General features: G+C 42.9%; 1 protein-coding gene across 4 annotated transcripts in view; it reads left to right on the top strand.

Annotated features, from left to right (window-relative positions):
• Positions 1-13,902, top strand: part of ACSL5 (acyl-CoA synthetase long chain family member 5) — a 46,583-nt gene that overhangs the window by 27,868 nt on the left and 4,813 nt on the right. For all 4 annotated transcript variants that reach the window (XM_084757744.1, XM_084757745.1, XM_084757743.1 and 1 more), the window contains 13 exons: positions 1,208-1,272; positions 1,382-1,483; positions 2,900-2,999; positions 3,909-4,087; positions 4,715-4,747; positions 4,829-4,880; positions 5,634-5,707; positions 6,502-6,579; positions 7,529-7,663; positions 9,953-10,087; positions 10,903-10,998; positions 13,381-13,453; positions 13,652-13,740. In XM_084757744.1, coding sequence (XP_084613870.1) covers positions 1,208-1,272; positions 1,382-1,483; positions 2,900-2,999; positions 3,909-4,087; positions 4,715-4,747; positions 4,829-4,880; positions 5,634-5,707; positions 6,502-6,579; positions 7,529-7,663; positions 9,953-10,087; positions 10,903-10,998; positions 13,381-13,453; positions 13,652-13,740 — 1,211 coding nt within the window. The remainder of the gene's footprint in view (positions 1-1,207; positions 1,273-1,381; positions 1,484-2,899; positions 3,000-3,908; positions 4,088-4,714; positions 4,748-4,828; positions 4,881-5,633; positions 5,708-6,501; positions 6,580-7,528; positions 7,664-9,952; positions 10,088-10,902; positions 10,999-13,380; positions 13,454-13,651; positions 13,741-13,902) is intronic.

The following is a 13,902-nucleotide window of genomic DNA, read 5'->3' as shown; positions in this document are numbered from 1 at the left end:
CAGCTGAGTCATGAGAATAGATAAAAAATAAACATAATGTGTTTAAACAGATGAAAGTAATAACTTTTTAAATCTACAAGGCCAGAAATCAATTTTAAATCAACCTACAAGAGTGTGTTAAAATCCAATTGGTTGAACAAAAGTAAATGTTTACAACAGTCCAGCCAAGTAGCACAGAGCTGGGTGCCAAAGTCCCAGCCCCTTCTGACCCAGTTTGCTTTCTATTGCTGTGATAAAAGCCAGAGCCAGACGTAACTGGGGAAGGAAAGAGATGGCTTGGCTTCTCTTTCCATAGTCACAAATGGAAGTCAGGGCAGGAACAGCAAGCAGAAGTAAGGACCACGGGGAATGCTGCTTACCTGCTTGAGTTTTAATACAGCCCAGGCCCACCTGCTCAGCGATGGCACCATCCATGGGCTGGGCCCTCCCACACCACTCACTAATCAAGGAAATGCCCACAGACTTGCCCACAGGCCAGTCTGAAGGAGGCTGTTTCTCAGCTGAGGCTCCCTCTCCTCAGATGACTCCAGCTTGTGTCAAGTTGACATTTTTATTTTATACTAAGGAACAATGTGTAAACAAATACACCAAGTTAAACATACAAGTTATTCAGAGGGACTCAGGAACTTAAAACCATTATATAGATCCCCAATGAAACACTCAGCTACCGTACAGTCCTTCATCTGAGAGCTGTTGAAATATTTACAGAGGGAAAAAAAAAGAGCATGGAAATGTTAAACCAGATTAGGAGTGGAAGCACAGAACCAAATTTCTCTGTTTATTCCAAATATGTGGATGAGCAGATCTGTGCAAAACTGTGTATAAGAGCATTGGAAGGAAATAGTATTATTAGTGGTATAATAAGAATCATGATTCATATTTTGATTTTTATGTTATACTTTTATTATAGAGATGCTCAATTTTTTTCTCTCTTGCATTCAGTTTAGGCTGTTTATTCATATTACATGGACTAGTCCATATTGGTGGCCCGAATGCCCATCTTATCATGGAGTCAGCACTGAACTACCCTGTCTTTTACTACTTCCTAAATGTTTGCCCTTGAATATCCTAGACACCAGAGAAACCCAGATTCTTGCTAGATTTAGCTTTTGTGTCTTGACCTCATCTAGGTGCTCTTTTCTCTTCTCTGGTCCAAATGATTTGCAGTTAGGATTGATTTGCTTTCTTTCAATGTTGTATGTTGTAGACAATGGACCTTGCTTGGGATACAGAAAGCCAAACCAGGCCTACAAATGGATATCCTACAAACAGGCAAGTCAAGCTCCGGCTTCAGGAACTGCTTCTGCTCATGTGTCGTGAGCTGCTTTGGTCTCTTCTTGATCCTGGCCTTTTTTCCCTGACCCCTTATTCTCTCTCCTAGGTGTCTGATCGAGCAGAGTACCTGGGCTCCTGTCTTTTGCATAAAGGATATAAACCATCACAGGACCAATTCGTTGGCATCTTTGCTCAAAATAGGCCAGAGGTACCATGTTGATGCTAACTAAATGAAGTGATGTCCTCCAGGATAGCATTCCGACTCTTGCTGATGATTTACTAACGCTATTTAAAGATTCCACAATGCTTATTCTCCTAGTCCAAAAGAGCTGGGCTCCCAAACCTCCTTAAATCCCCACAGAGTGTCTGCGAGTCTCTAGTCTGCATGGTTGGACTTGCATTTCCTACTTAAGTGTGGATCCTTTTAAGTCACTGATTTTCATACGAGGGAAATAAGGACATTGTGAGGGATGGCTACACAAAATCTTGAAAGTGTTGAAGAACGGGATGAATCAGGTTAGAACTAGAGTCTCTACTTTGTACTTGACATGGTAAACCAAGGCACCCATGGCTATTGAGACTGGCCATCAGCATCTTCCCACAGTCAGCTGGGAGCAGATGCTGCACACTAAGATGGTTGGAAGTAATCTTATTCCCAAGTTCCAATAAAGTCACCAAGCCCAATATCCTCAGAAAGAGACTTTGTGGGGCTCATGCATTTACTAGAGCCTTTGCCTTAGTCAGATTTCTAAATTAGTCCTGAAAAGTACTGTGTACCCCAATTTGGGATCTTCAAAGATTAAGTGATGTTACTTTAGTCTAGGAACTTAGCATCAAACTTGGTGTATCAGTCTTCCATGACCTCTAAGGCGAAACATGAGATTAAGGTGCCCACAGTTGAGTTTCTCCTGATGCAAGTGGGAGAAACTCTTCCCCTCTTCTCTCTTCTCACACTGTCTTTTCTCCGTGCCCCTCTATCCTTGGGTATCTTTTTCATCTCTGGATTATGACCATAGTCTTATGTCCATATTTAACCTTACAGCCACATTGAGGGTTAGGGTTTCAACATGAATTTGGGGGAAGAGGGTGGGGATCCATGTCAGCCTGTAAGACTAATCTGCCGGTTAAAACTAAAGGCTAGAAGATAAGAGTATTTGTGACATTTTCATGCTTGTAGATGTGTGGACATAGTGACATTTTTTTTTCTTGGTTCATTTCCACTGTATTAAGATGTAGTTTTTATCTCCATGTCCATAGCCCAGTACTAACAGTTGTTTGAAGTTCTGTCCAGCTTCCCTGGACCAGAAAATCTTGATCTCCCCATCCCACCCCCAGCTCTGGAAAGTGGTCTCTGCCTCCCATAGTCTCCATGGTACTTTCCATGTCTCTTAGGGGGGAAATGACCACACTCTTCCTTTGTGTGCTGATCTACCTTGGTTTTGTGCATATCTTAACTCACTTGTTTAAATGTTCCTTATAGCAGGATCAGTGACAAGTACCTATGGTCATTCCTAAAGTTTTTTTCTAAAATAAGCATACCAAATAAGTATTTGTTAGTTGAATGCCTGAATCAATGTGCTTCAAAGTCAACTTCTAGTCCTTAACTTGAAATTTTTCTCTGCAGTGGGTCATCTCTGAGTTAGCCTGTTACACATACTCCATGGTAGCTGTCCCCCTATATGATACATTGGGAGCAGACGCCATCATATATGTTATCAACAAAGGTAACACTTTGATATTACATTATAATTTTATTCTTTCTTTAATTTGGCCGTTTTCTTTCTCTTTTCTTATTTTCTGATATTATAGTACTTAGGATATCATTTACATGGAAGCCACAAAAAGTCTTATGAGACAAAAAGGTATGCTTAGATATGAGGTTGAGCAAAATTAAGATGGCATAGGATAGTAACATGTTAAAAGACAAGATTACTTTGAACACATGGGATAAAAGTCTGCGTGACCTAAGTCCCAGTACAAGTACAGGGTTTATTTCCTATTCCTTTGAAAGCTTAAGTCAGTATAACTAAGCAGTTTGCACCAATATGCTTGTGAATGCATAGAAGAAAACTGCCATTGTTAGTGAAAGAAGACCAAGGTCAGCTGGCAAGCAGCATCCCTCTCACATGGCTCATGGAGTATTTCTTGTCTCGGCATTGGTAGGCACAGTAGATCCATTTGAATGATAGATACTACTGAAATATTCTATTTGTGAGGACAAGAATCAGAGAAAATGATGACATTTAGAATCATAAAACGTCTGCCTTCTAAAGACTCCATTTGCACTCGCCTTCCCCATCTGTTCCCTGCTCCGCGAAACATATCAGCAGGAAAACACCCCAGTAGACAGTATTTAAATGAGCTTTCTTAAACAAAAAGATTTACATAGTTCCAGAAATTAAAATGTGTCAGCAACATTAAAAAAAAATCAAAGGGCTTGTATTTTAGTTAAATTCATTTTTTCTTTTCCCTTTTTATAATTAGTAGAGTCAGCTTGAATTCTGCAAATCTTATTTACAGATATAATATCATTAGGGATCTACTGGCTTTGACATTTAACCCCTTTTTTTTGCAAAGTAGTCATGCATTTAACAGAAAAGGGTGGTAACTTCTGGCTTGACTTCTGCTTTTAGCTGATATCCCCGTGGTCATCTGTGATACACCCCAAAAAGCAACTATGCTAATAGAAAATGTAGAAAAGGGCCTTACCCCAGGCTTGAAGACAGTCATCCTCATGGACCCCTTTGATGATGACCTGAAGAAGAGAGGAGAGACGTGTGGAGTTGAGGTGCTATCCCTGGATGATGCTGAGGTATGAGTCAAAATAGCTTACAGTTAGATAGGTGAGTTATCAGCAGCAGCATGCAGGCCAGTTACACAGAAGCATAGGGCTCTTGTTGCCCAAGAACAGCATACAGGACATAAGCAAGACTCAGAAGCCTGAAGAAAAACTTCTTCAAGACACCAGCAAAACTCATGACAGAGATGGACACGTTTCCTTGGCTAGCTATATACCCTTCTGAGTATCTAATGTAAGCATAGAGAGAACTCAAGGGTGCTTATGATTGTGGCCCCTGATGAGGGTTACCTGACTCCCGTCCTAGTTCTGTATCTGTTACGAGGCACATCTCTCCCTCTCTCTAAATGGAGGATCAAAATAGTGCTAATCTCACAGATATGCTGGCAAGAGTTAAATGATTAGGGTGTGTCATGGTCTTAGATTTCTGGACCTTAAGAGAATGGTGAGATTTGAGGTACACCTTCTTTAGATTAACATTCTTGAGAAATTGTCTTCTTTTCTGGTGCTTCCACTGTACATCAACATTGGCCTGCAGGCTCAATCCAGGTTAGAAACCGGGAGGTTGGGAACAAAGAAAGGGAGAGCCAAATTTGTTTGCCCAACCTCAACAACTTTTTTCTTGATCTCCTGTGCATTTAGAATCTAGGCAAAGAGAACTTCAAGAAACCAGTGGTAAGTGTCCTTCCTGAATGAGTTTTGTAGGAGTCCATTCTCGGCTCACAGTGGGCTGACACCTTTGTGCTTCTCCTCCAGCCTCCAAACCCAGAGGACCTAAGTGTCATCTGTTTCACCAGTGGAACTACAGGTCAGTGTCCATGAGACCTTGACAGAGCTCCCAGGGAGCCAGGGACAAGGCTAGGACCCAGAGCATACCTGGCCACTAGCCTTGCCCTAAAGTGCTTACAACCAAGACACTTATGAATGAATTCCCAGATAGAGAAACAGGAGCATAATGCAATAGATTCCTGTGAATACACATGGTGGGATTTACATGCTGTGGATCTTAGGAGTCTTAAAGGGGATTTCAAAATGTCAACTTTTCCCTCTACCCTTCCACTGTTTAAATTAGGCATACCACTAGGGTCATAGCACATACCATCGGGATGGTTTAAGGGACATATATACCACTGGAATGGCTTCGTTTAACCAGGGTAACTCAGTGATGCTTCTCCACAGTTGGTTGTGTCATTGCTCAACAACATTAGTAGAAGGTTTACTTGTATTGTGGACCACTCCAATATGCTTGGTTTATAAAGTTTATAGCAATATTGTTGGGAGATCTTTGGTATAAAGTCTTAAGTATGTGAACAGCACTTGTAATTTTCTTTTTGACTGGTGTCATCTGAGACTGCCTGTGCTGAAGGTGTAAGTAAAAGGCCAAGAATACAGTAAGTGGTAGGATTTCTGGGGGCATGAATCATTCCTAAGCAAAGGCATATACGTCTACAGAAAGCCACAGTCAAGAGGACAAACTTTTGTCTCTAGAACAGAACCAAATGGAACTTAGCATCTTTCAAGGCCACTAAGGATCTTTCTCTTCACCTCTGCTTTCCTACAGGCGACCCCAAAGGAGCTATGCTAACCCATCAAAATGTTGTTTCAAACATGTCTGCTTTTCTCAGATTGCTGGAGGTCAGTGGTCAGTCAAGAAAGAGGCCCTCGCTAAAATGTGAATTGGCTATAAGATTTTTAATTATGGAATCTACACAGTTAAAAGTTGATTATGTCTCCTCATCACTGGGACAAGTTACCTGACCTAAGTTACTTAATGGGGGAAGGGCTTGTTTTGGCTTAAAGTTTGTGGCTTTACAGTCCATCTTGATGCCAGGCAGCTTCCCTTGTGAGGCTCCTGGAATTGGGATTCTTCATACCTTGGTGGATCAAGGACCAGCAGAAAGGAAGTGGGGCTAGAATATAACACCTCAAGACACGCCCCAAGTAGCTGCCTTCCTCCAATGAGGCTCTACCCACTAAAAGGTCTATAATCTTAGAAGACAGTAGTCCTACAGAGCACCAGGTGTTTAAGACACAAGCCTACAGAGGGGCCTTCTGCGTGCAAGCCACAACAGTCCCTCGGTCCGGAGAACAGTCCTTAGGGCTGCATGTCAGGCCTGTCTTCTAGAATCCCTGTAAGCCCCTAGATTCTATACGGTCGAAAGCACTTAATGGCTAAAAACAAAACAAAACAAAACAAAACAAAAAAAAAGTATCAGGTTTTGGGATACCTTGAGTGCAAAGAGGTGTTTATGTGCTATGGATTTCAAGAATCTTACATATAATGTCAAAATGTCATTTTCCCCCCTCTACCCTGCTACTCTCTCAGTTAGACGGGACGGTTTCAGTTAGGCTTATTCACAAAAGAATGAGAATTGCGTTTTACATCTTTGCACCAATCCATTGTTGTTTCTTTGTTCCCTCATCTACAGCCTATCTTCCATCCCACCCCTGATGATGTGAGCATATCCTACCTTCCGTTGGCCCATATGTTTGAGAGGGTTGTTCAGGTGAGTGTCCTGTGTACCTAGCAGGTGGGAAGGGGGGGGGGGTTCCCACATTTATCCAAAAGGCAGAGATGCAAGACATTCCAGTCCTTTCTCTATGGACTTAAGCACAGACAGGCCATTGGATCCTTTGAGTTCTGACTTACTCCAGTCCATCTAGTTAGTCTGCATGCCAAAGGAGGCTAATACTTGTTCCTGACTTAACAGCGTACCTACTGTCTGCCTTCTCTCAAGCCTGAGCTGACTCACCAGACGTTGTGTCGTCTTTTTTACTTCTTAGTTAGAATTTTTAGGTGATCTGGGGTTAAAGGAAAAGGGACATTTGATCCAGATCAGGGCCAGCTATCTGCAGGGAGCATTTGTGTGAGGAGGAATTGCCAGGCACCATGTATGTCTCTTCTGGAAGTGGTCTCCAAAATTCCCAGTCATTCTGAAGCTGATTTGAGAACAAAAGAAAGCCCGAGCTTTCAAAATCTCAAGTGCTGTGGTAGGGAGGCCTTTCCCCTCCCTCTGCCCCGAGAATCTCTTCACCCTGTACAGGATCATTTGTTGTACAACATGCTGTATTTATTTGAATAAAACTTTACATATATTTTAGCATCTCTCAAATTGGGACGGTCTTAATTGAAGACATGTTTTTCGATTTTAACTGGCCATGGCTTTTCTTAGTGCCACAAAAAGTTTCTTATGAAGGATTGTATCTTAGCCTGGCACACAGAACTGTCGTAGAGCCTCAGGGTAGGACCCACAGCCTCACAGTCTGTTATCTGTCTTGCCACCTCAACAGTGATACGTTTCCATCTTTTATTGGGGTAGGCTCTCAGAGACCTGCCCTGGGTATCTGTTGGTAGGAAGCACAGGGTTAAGCCTGTGAGTTTCGGCTTACTTTCTCAGTTCCATCAGAGACAGGACCCACCTAGTGATCCCTGTCTTGTCTTCCATCTTGTTTCAGACTGTCATATTTTCCTGTGGAGGCAAAGTTGGGTTCTTCCAAGGAGATATCCGGCTGCTACCTGATGACATGAAGGCTTTGAAACCCACAGTATTTCCCACAGTGCCTCGACTCCTTAACCGGGTCTATGATAAGGTAGGAGCCTTGTTTCTGTTGGGATTATACTGAGACAGCTCTGAGGGACTGAATCATGAAAAGAATTAATTCCTTCTCTAGCTGAGCTTCATAAGCCATGTTACAGCTGCAGCTGTGAGAAGCCATAAGAAACATCCCCATTCTCCGAATAACATTGCCAATCCGAGGAAAAACTGCACTTAGATTTGGGGGAGCATCTCACTTTTTAACCAATGCCCTGCAAAGTTCTTCCTCTGATTTGCATGAGCTGGTCACATAACTTTTCGCTGAGGTACCACGTAGAGGTAAATGTTTGATATGTGTTTGCTCATTTAACCCTGCTAAGAAATGTAGGAAACCATGCTTGTTCACCGAGCTCTGAGGAGGAAGAAGCAGAGCCTTGGGTGTCCAAGAGCTTCCTCAGAGTCGTAGCTAGGAAGGAGAAGGAGTGAGCACAAACGCCCAGTCAGCAGTGCTAGCTGTCATCGAGCACTGCTCACCCAAGCTGCAAAATGATGATTTTCCTAATTCCAACTCTCGGGTTTCTTTTCTATTCCTTAACTGACATTCTACCATGAAGACCTAACAAATATTTCATTCTCTCCTTAATCCACCACTCATAAGTATAATGAATTTATGCCCCCCAGTGATCCTCAAAAGTGGCCAGAAGGATTTTTTTTTATTATTACAAACTCATTATCTTTACATTTGTATTTCCCACCCACTTTAGTCATTCATTTTGATGTTATAAGTGTGTCCATCAAATTCTTGTGTGTCCTTTTGACATAACCCCAGTAGTCTATCATGGGTTCCTTCTTTCTGATACAAGATACCCTAAATGCTCTCTCTCTCTCTCTCTCTCTCTCTCTCTCTCTCTCTCTCTCTCTCTCTCTCTCTCTCTCTCTCTCACACACACACACACACACACATATGTTGGCACACCCACACCCACTCACCCCTCCCCATATATATATGTGTATAGATCTGGAGCTGGGGGAAGAGCACCGTTATTTATACGCTTTGGCCCTTATCTCTCAGATTCTGATATTGGCATTCAGGCTTACCAGAGGCCAAGCTGTGAGTTGTGAGAATGGAGAGTATTCTAGAACACAGATGATGTGTGGACACTGGAAGCCGTGTTAACAATTGTTCCAGTTTCTCATCAGACTGTGGAATCATTAGATTGGGCTGTTTTGTTTTTTTGTGTTGTTGAACTTTTTTCTTTTTGAGAGGAAGTATTTAAAGATATTAATACCTAATAAATAATCTGAATCTGGAACTTATTTCATAAAATGGAGATTCTATTAGGTGAATTTCCAGCCATAGCTTTTTGTCAGTCACTTGTTAGGAAAGCTAGTCATGGGACTGTTAAAGGCAAGCAGTTTGTGATTAAGAGGGGTATCAGGCCTGCCAATGATGCAGGCAGCATTAGTGTACCTCAGAGCCAGATGGAGAGACATAGGTAAATGATGTCACAAGCATGAGTAGCCGCTCACAACCTGGATCACAGCCTGAACTGGGGAGCAAGGATGGATGACTCTGGCTGTCTCCAGGCCTGTAAATGGAAGCACAGGGCAGGAGAGGCACCCTGTTCATTTTGAACTGGAAAGAGCTCTACTGTCCCTGAGTGCAACGTATAACTTCTGAAGGTGGGAGTACAGGGGTTAGTTCCTGTGGGCTGTACATCTGGACACTCTTTTCGCAGGAGTGCAGTTGATAGTTGTGGAGTTATGATGCCAGGGTCATAATAATCAGGAGAATAACATGAACTTGGAAAACTGATAACAAATGTGTAAACCCAAAAGGGAGAGATGATGTCATTAGGGATTGTTGTTGGATTTTGTGTGATGGGGTTAAAGAACATTTGTCATAAAAGTGGTAATTTTCCAGGTGTGAGGATATGAAAATGTCATTAAGGCAGAAGAGAGGAAGAGGTGGGACTAATTTTTAAAAATCAAATTCCTAAGCCTTTCTCTGGGCCACTAAATCAACAGCCACAGGTGACCATGTGCATGGAGTCATTTCCTGTCTGACTTTAAACCAGTGGCGGCCATCTTTTTTGATTTGCTTATCTCAGTTATCAAAGTTGTTTCCCCGGAGACCCAGAGTCTGTGAGGTGTGGGGCTCTGCATTATATAGCAACTTCACTTGTCTCAGGGTGTGCCCAGAGCTCTGTGGGCTTGCCATTAGTAGGCAACCTAGTTCATGAGTGTGAGATGTTCCCTCATAAAGCAAGGAGCTAGCTTCTTGGTTACTACGGCCTTGGTAAGTAGCTTTAGTTTCCAACCAAGAGGACGTATCACCCTCCAGGTACAAAATGAAGCCAAGACGCCCTTAAAGAAGTTCTTGTTGAACCTGGCTATCATCAGTAAATTCAACGAAGTGAAAAATGGCATCATTCGGCGGGACAGTTTGTGGGACAAGCTCGTCTTTTCCAAGATTCAAGTAAGTCGAGTAGATCTTGGACACCAGGGCTGGCTGCCACTTACACCCTCCTCTCCTCTCAGGGGTCAGTGGCACCCTAGAGATTTTCATAGATCTCCTGTGCCCACCCACACCTTTTTCTTGGTACCTCATTTCCTATGTGTGTTTGGGCGGAGGTGGTGGTGGGCAAAGCATGAGTCATGGTGTATGTTCGGAGGACAACTTCAGACATTGGGCCTCACCTTCCACCTTCTCTGTGACAGGCCTCTCTTGTTCATGGTCACACGAGGCTACTAGCTGGCCCGATAGCTTCTAGGGATTCTCTTGTCCTCACCTCCCATCTCTTCACAGAAGAGAGTTGGGACCACAGGTGTGTGCCACTGCATTTGGCTTCATCTGGGTTTTCAGTGTCTGGATTCTGGTCTTCACACTTGCACAGCAGATGCCTCACCCACTGAGGCGCGTCCCAAACCCTGCCGTCCATCACCTGTGAGATGTGCTACTTTTAAGTTTAAGTTTAAGTCTGGTTTAAGTAGAAACCAGAAAATAGAACAGAATTGATGTAGGTGTTGTACTCTGTATTACTGTCTTAATACCTTCTGTTGAGTTTATGATATAAATTGAAGAATTTAAAGCACAGCAACAGCAAACCCACAAGTTCTCCCAGGCCCAGATGGCGATGACTCTAATAGAAGGCTTTTAAGTGAGTGCGAGGCTGCAGTGTAAGTGCTTAGAAGTCAGCTAAGCCAGACAGCGAGGTGTGTGATTTCAGCCATCTCACAGTAGAGTACAATGAAAAACAGTGGCTCAACAGCTCTTCTTGTTTCTGCTGACAGGGCGGCCTGGGTGGGAAGGTTCGCATCATGATCACTGGAGCTGCCCCCATCTCTACTCCAGTCCTGACATTCTTCCGGGCCGCCATGGGATGTTGGGTAAGATTTCATATTTACATCAAGGGAGCACACCATTTAAATAAAAATGAAATTGCAAATGGAAAGCACAAAAGAGAAGGTCACACCAAATGCTAGACAATGCATCTGACCCGTCATGCATCAAGTATAGATATCTTTACACAAATGCAATCAGCATTCCAAAACACCTCCTGTGCTCATGCACTCCTTCCCAGGTAAAGGTTGGTTAGCATCATGTAATGCTTTCATAACAGTGCATCAAAGCGCACAAGTGATGAGTCACTACGGATGAACAGTTCTGCCCACAAGCCACAGCACACGTGTGGCAGTCAGGGGACAACGTAAGAGCTTTAGTTCTCTTCTTTCAGCAGCAATGGAACTTAAGTACCCAGGTTTGAGAACAAGGGCCTTTACCCATCTTGCCAGCCTTACCTGTAACATGTTAACGTACATTACCCAACTTTCATGCAGGGCTTTTAAATACATTCAGGTAATACTTAAAGTACCGTTACCCTACACACTTGCCAACGGTAAGTTTTTCAGCCAATTAGTTGTCTCTAAACAAAATACTTTTCATGTTGTTTCTTTTGTTAATACTGTCTTAGGGTCTCATGTCTATGAAGAGACACCATGACCAAGAATTCATCTAAAGGAAAACATTTAATTGGGGCCGGCTTACAGTTCAGAGGTTTAGTCCATTATTATCATGGTGGGAAGCATGGCAGTGTCCAGGCAGACATGGCGCTGCAGAAGGAGCTGAGAGCTCTACTTCCTGATCCTCAGGCAGCAGACTGGGTGTAGTTTGAGCATAGGAGACCCCACAGTGACACACTCCTTCCAACAAGGCTGCACCTCCTAATAGTGTCACTCCCTAAGCGCCAAGCCTTCAAACACAAGCATCTATGAGCGTTGTTACTATTCAAACACCACAGAACTTCACTGCTCACTGGCACTTGTATTTCCTCCACGGATTACTCTATGACTTTCTTACAGAAATTAGGCAAAGCGTGATTTAGCTCCCTTGCATATTGGTAAGAGTTCTTCATATACTTAGGATTAATCTCCACTACGCTGGGCATTTTTTTCCTGGTCCAATTCTTTTGCCTTGTGTATAGCTATATAAAATCTGATTCAATATGAAGGCCAATTGGTACAAGTTTTCTGTTGTGTTTTTTTTAAATGCTGAAACAAACCTTTTTTTCTTTTAAACATTTTTGCTGTTGCTTTTTTGTTTAAATAAAAATCTTTATTTTGTGTATATGGCTGGTTTTGCCACATGCATGCCTGTTGTCCTCAGAGGCCAGCTGTTGGATCACTTGGGAGTGGAGCTACAGATGGTTTTGAGCTGCTGGGAACTGAACCCAGATCTTCTGGAAGAGTAGACAATGCTTTTAACTTCCAAGCCATCTCTCCAGTTCCTATAAGTCTTTCTAATCCCTGAGATTTAGACTGTCATTGCCCACATTTTCTGGTAGTTTTATGGATTTAATTTTCTTTTCATTTATGCCTCACCTGAAATGTACTGATCTGGCTGTGAATATTTTCTTCCCCATCCCAAAAAGGTACTTAATTGCTGGTTTGGCCATCCGTGTACCAGAAACAGAATAAAAGACAAATACAGGCTCAGCCTCACAGAGACTGCTTCTCACACACGTACCAGTCAGTGACCGACCTTTGGGGTTTTTAGCCCCAAAGACTAATAGGAAGTTCTGCTTCCAACTCCTCCCCAGAAACCTCTTCTCTCAAGTATCTCTACTTCTACCAACCCTGCCACTTACAGGCCACACCTCTGACTGCAGTAGCCTATCAACTTGCTTCCTGATGCCAGCCTTTCTTCGGTCAAGATCATCTTCTGTCTATGAGGGTCAGCAACTACAGTACTACCCCTGCTGAAACTTTACTGGAACTCAGCTAAACCCACTCATTTATACATGGTCTGTGGCTGCTTTTATGCCACCCTGGCAGAATTAAGTTGTTGCGACAGAGACCAGATGACTCTCAAAGCTGAAGATATTTAGTCTCGCCCAGTGTAGAAAGTGTGTCAGCCGTGGTCTTTCTCAAAGCTGGAACTCTTTCCTTAAGAAACACTCCCTTGTTTATTTTCTTCAGAGGTGCTCCACTGCCAGGTTTAAGTCCAATGTCCATTTAGTGAATAATTTGCATTTCCCACCTACTTGATAAAAGCTGTATTTTTCATGCAGGTTCTTGTACTTTGGTGTTTCAGAATGCTTTTGCTGTGTAATGAACGCCCAGTTGTGAAGAACTAGGAGGTGGGCATGCTTTCGAGGTCTCAAGTAGAGATTTTCAGCTTCTTTCTATAGTTTGTTTTTCTGCATTGGCCTTAAGGTACAGCCAGTCATACTTTATCTTATAAAGTCTCAAAGTTGTTCTTTGGTTTCCCAGGTGTTTGAGGCTTATGGCCAAACAGAATGCACAGCTGGATGTACAATTACATCACCTGGGGACTGGACATCAGGTAAGTTTTCCATCTGCTGGTTGGGGGAAGGCTTCTAATTGAACCATGGTTTAGATATTTAGATAATTTTGGTGTTCTGGGAGAATGTGGTAAGTGGCAAACTCAAGTCCTGTTTTCATTCCTAGAGTCAATCCCATAAACATTTTAGGGACATGCTTGCTTTATGTTGCTCAGCCCAGGATATCTGGTATGTTCTAGGTCATGTTGGGACTCCAGTGGCTTGCAATTTTGTAAAGCTGGAAGATGTGACTGACATGAACTACTTTTCAGTAAACAATGAAGGCGAGGTGGGTAGGTCATGCCCAGCACTCAGATAATCATAGTGGGAGGTTAAGTCCAAAAGGGGCATAAAGCTATGATCTGCCTGGAGTTTGGCTCCTCCTCCTCCTCCTCAACTACTAGGAAGGAATACAAGATCAGGGAGCTGCACTGTCCTCCAGTGGGGACTA

The sequence above is a fragment of the Acomys minous genome (genome assembly GCF_964271855.1).
Source record: "Acomys minous genome assembly, chromosome: 2".
In the NCBI taxonomy this organism is placed as follows: Eukaryota; Metazoa; Chordata; class Mammalia; order Rodentia; family Muridae; genus Acomys; species Acomys minous.
This window is presented reverse-complemented; position numbering and strand designations above follow the sequence as displayed.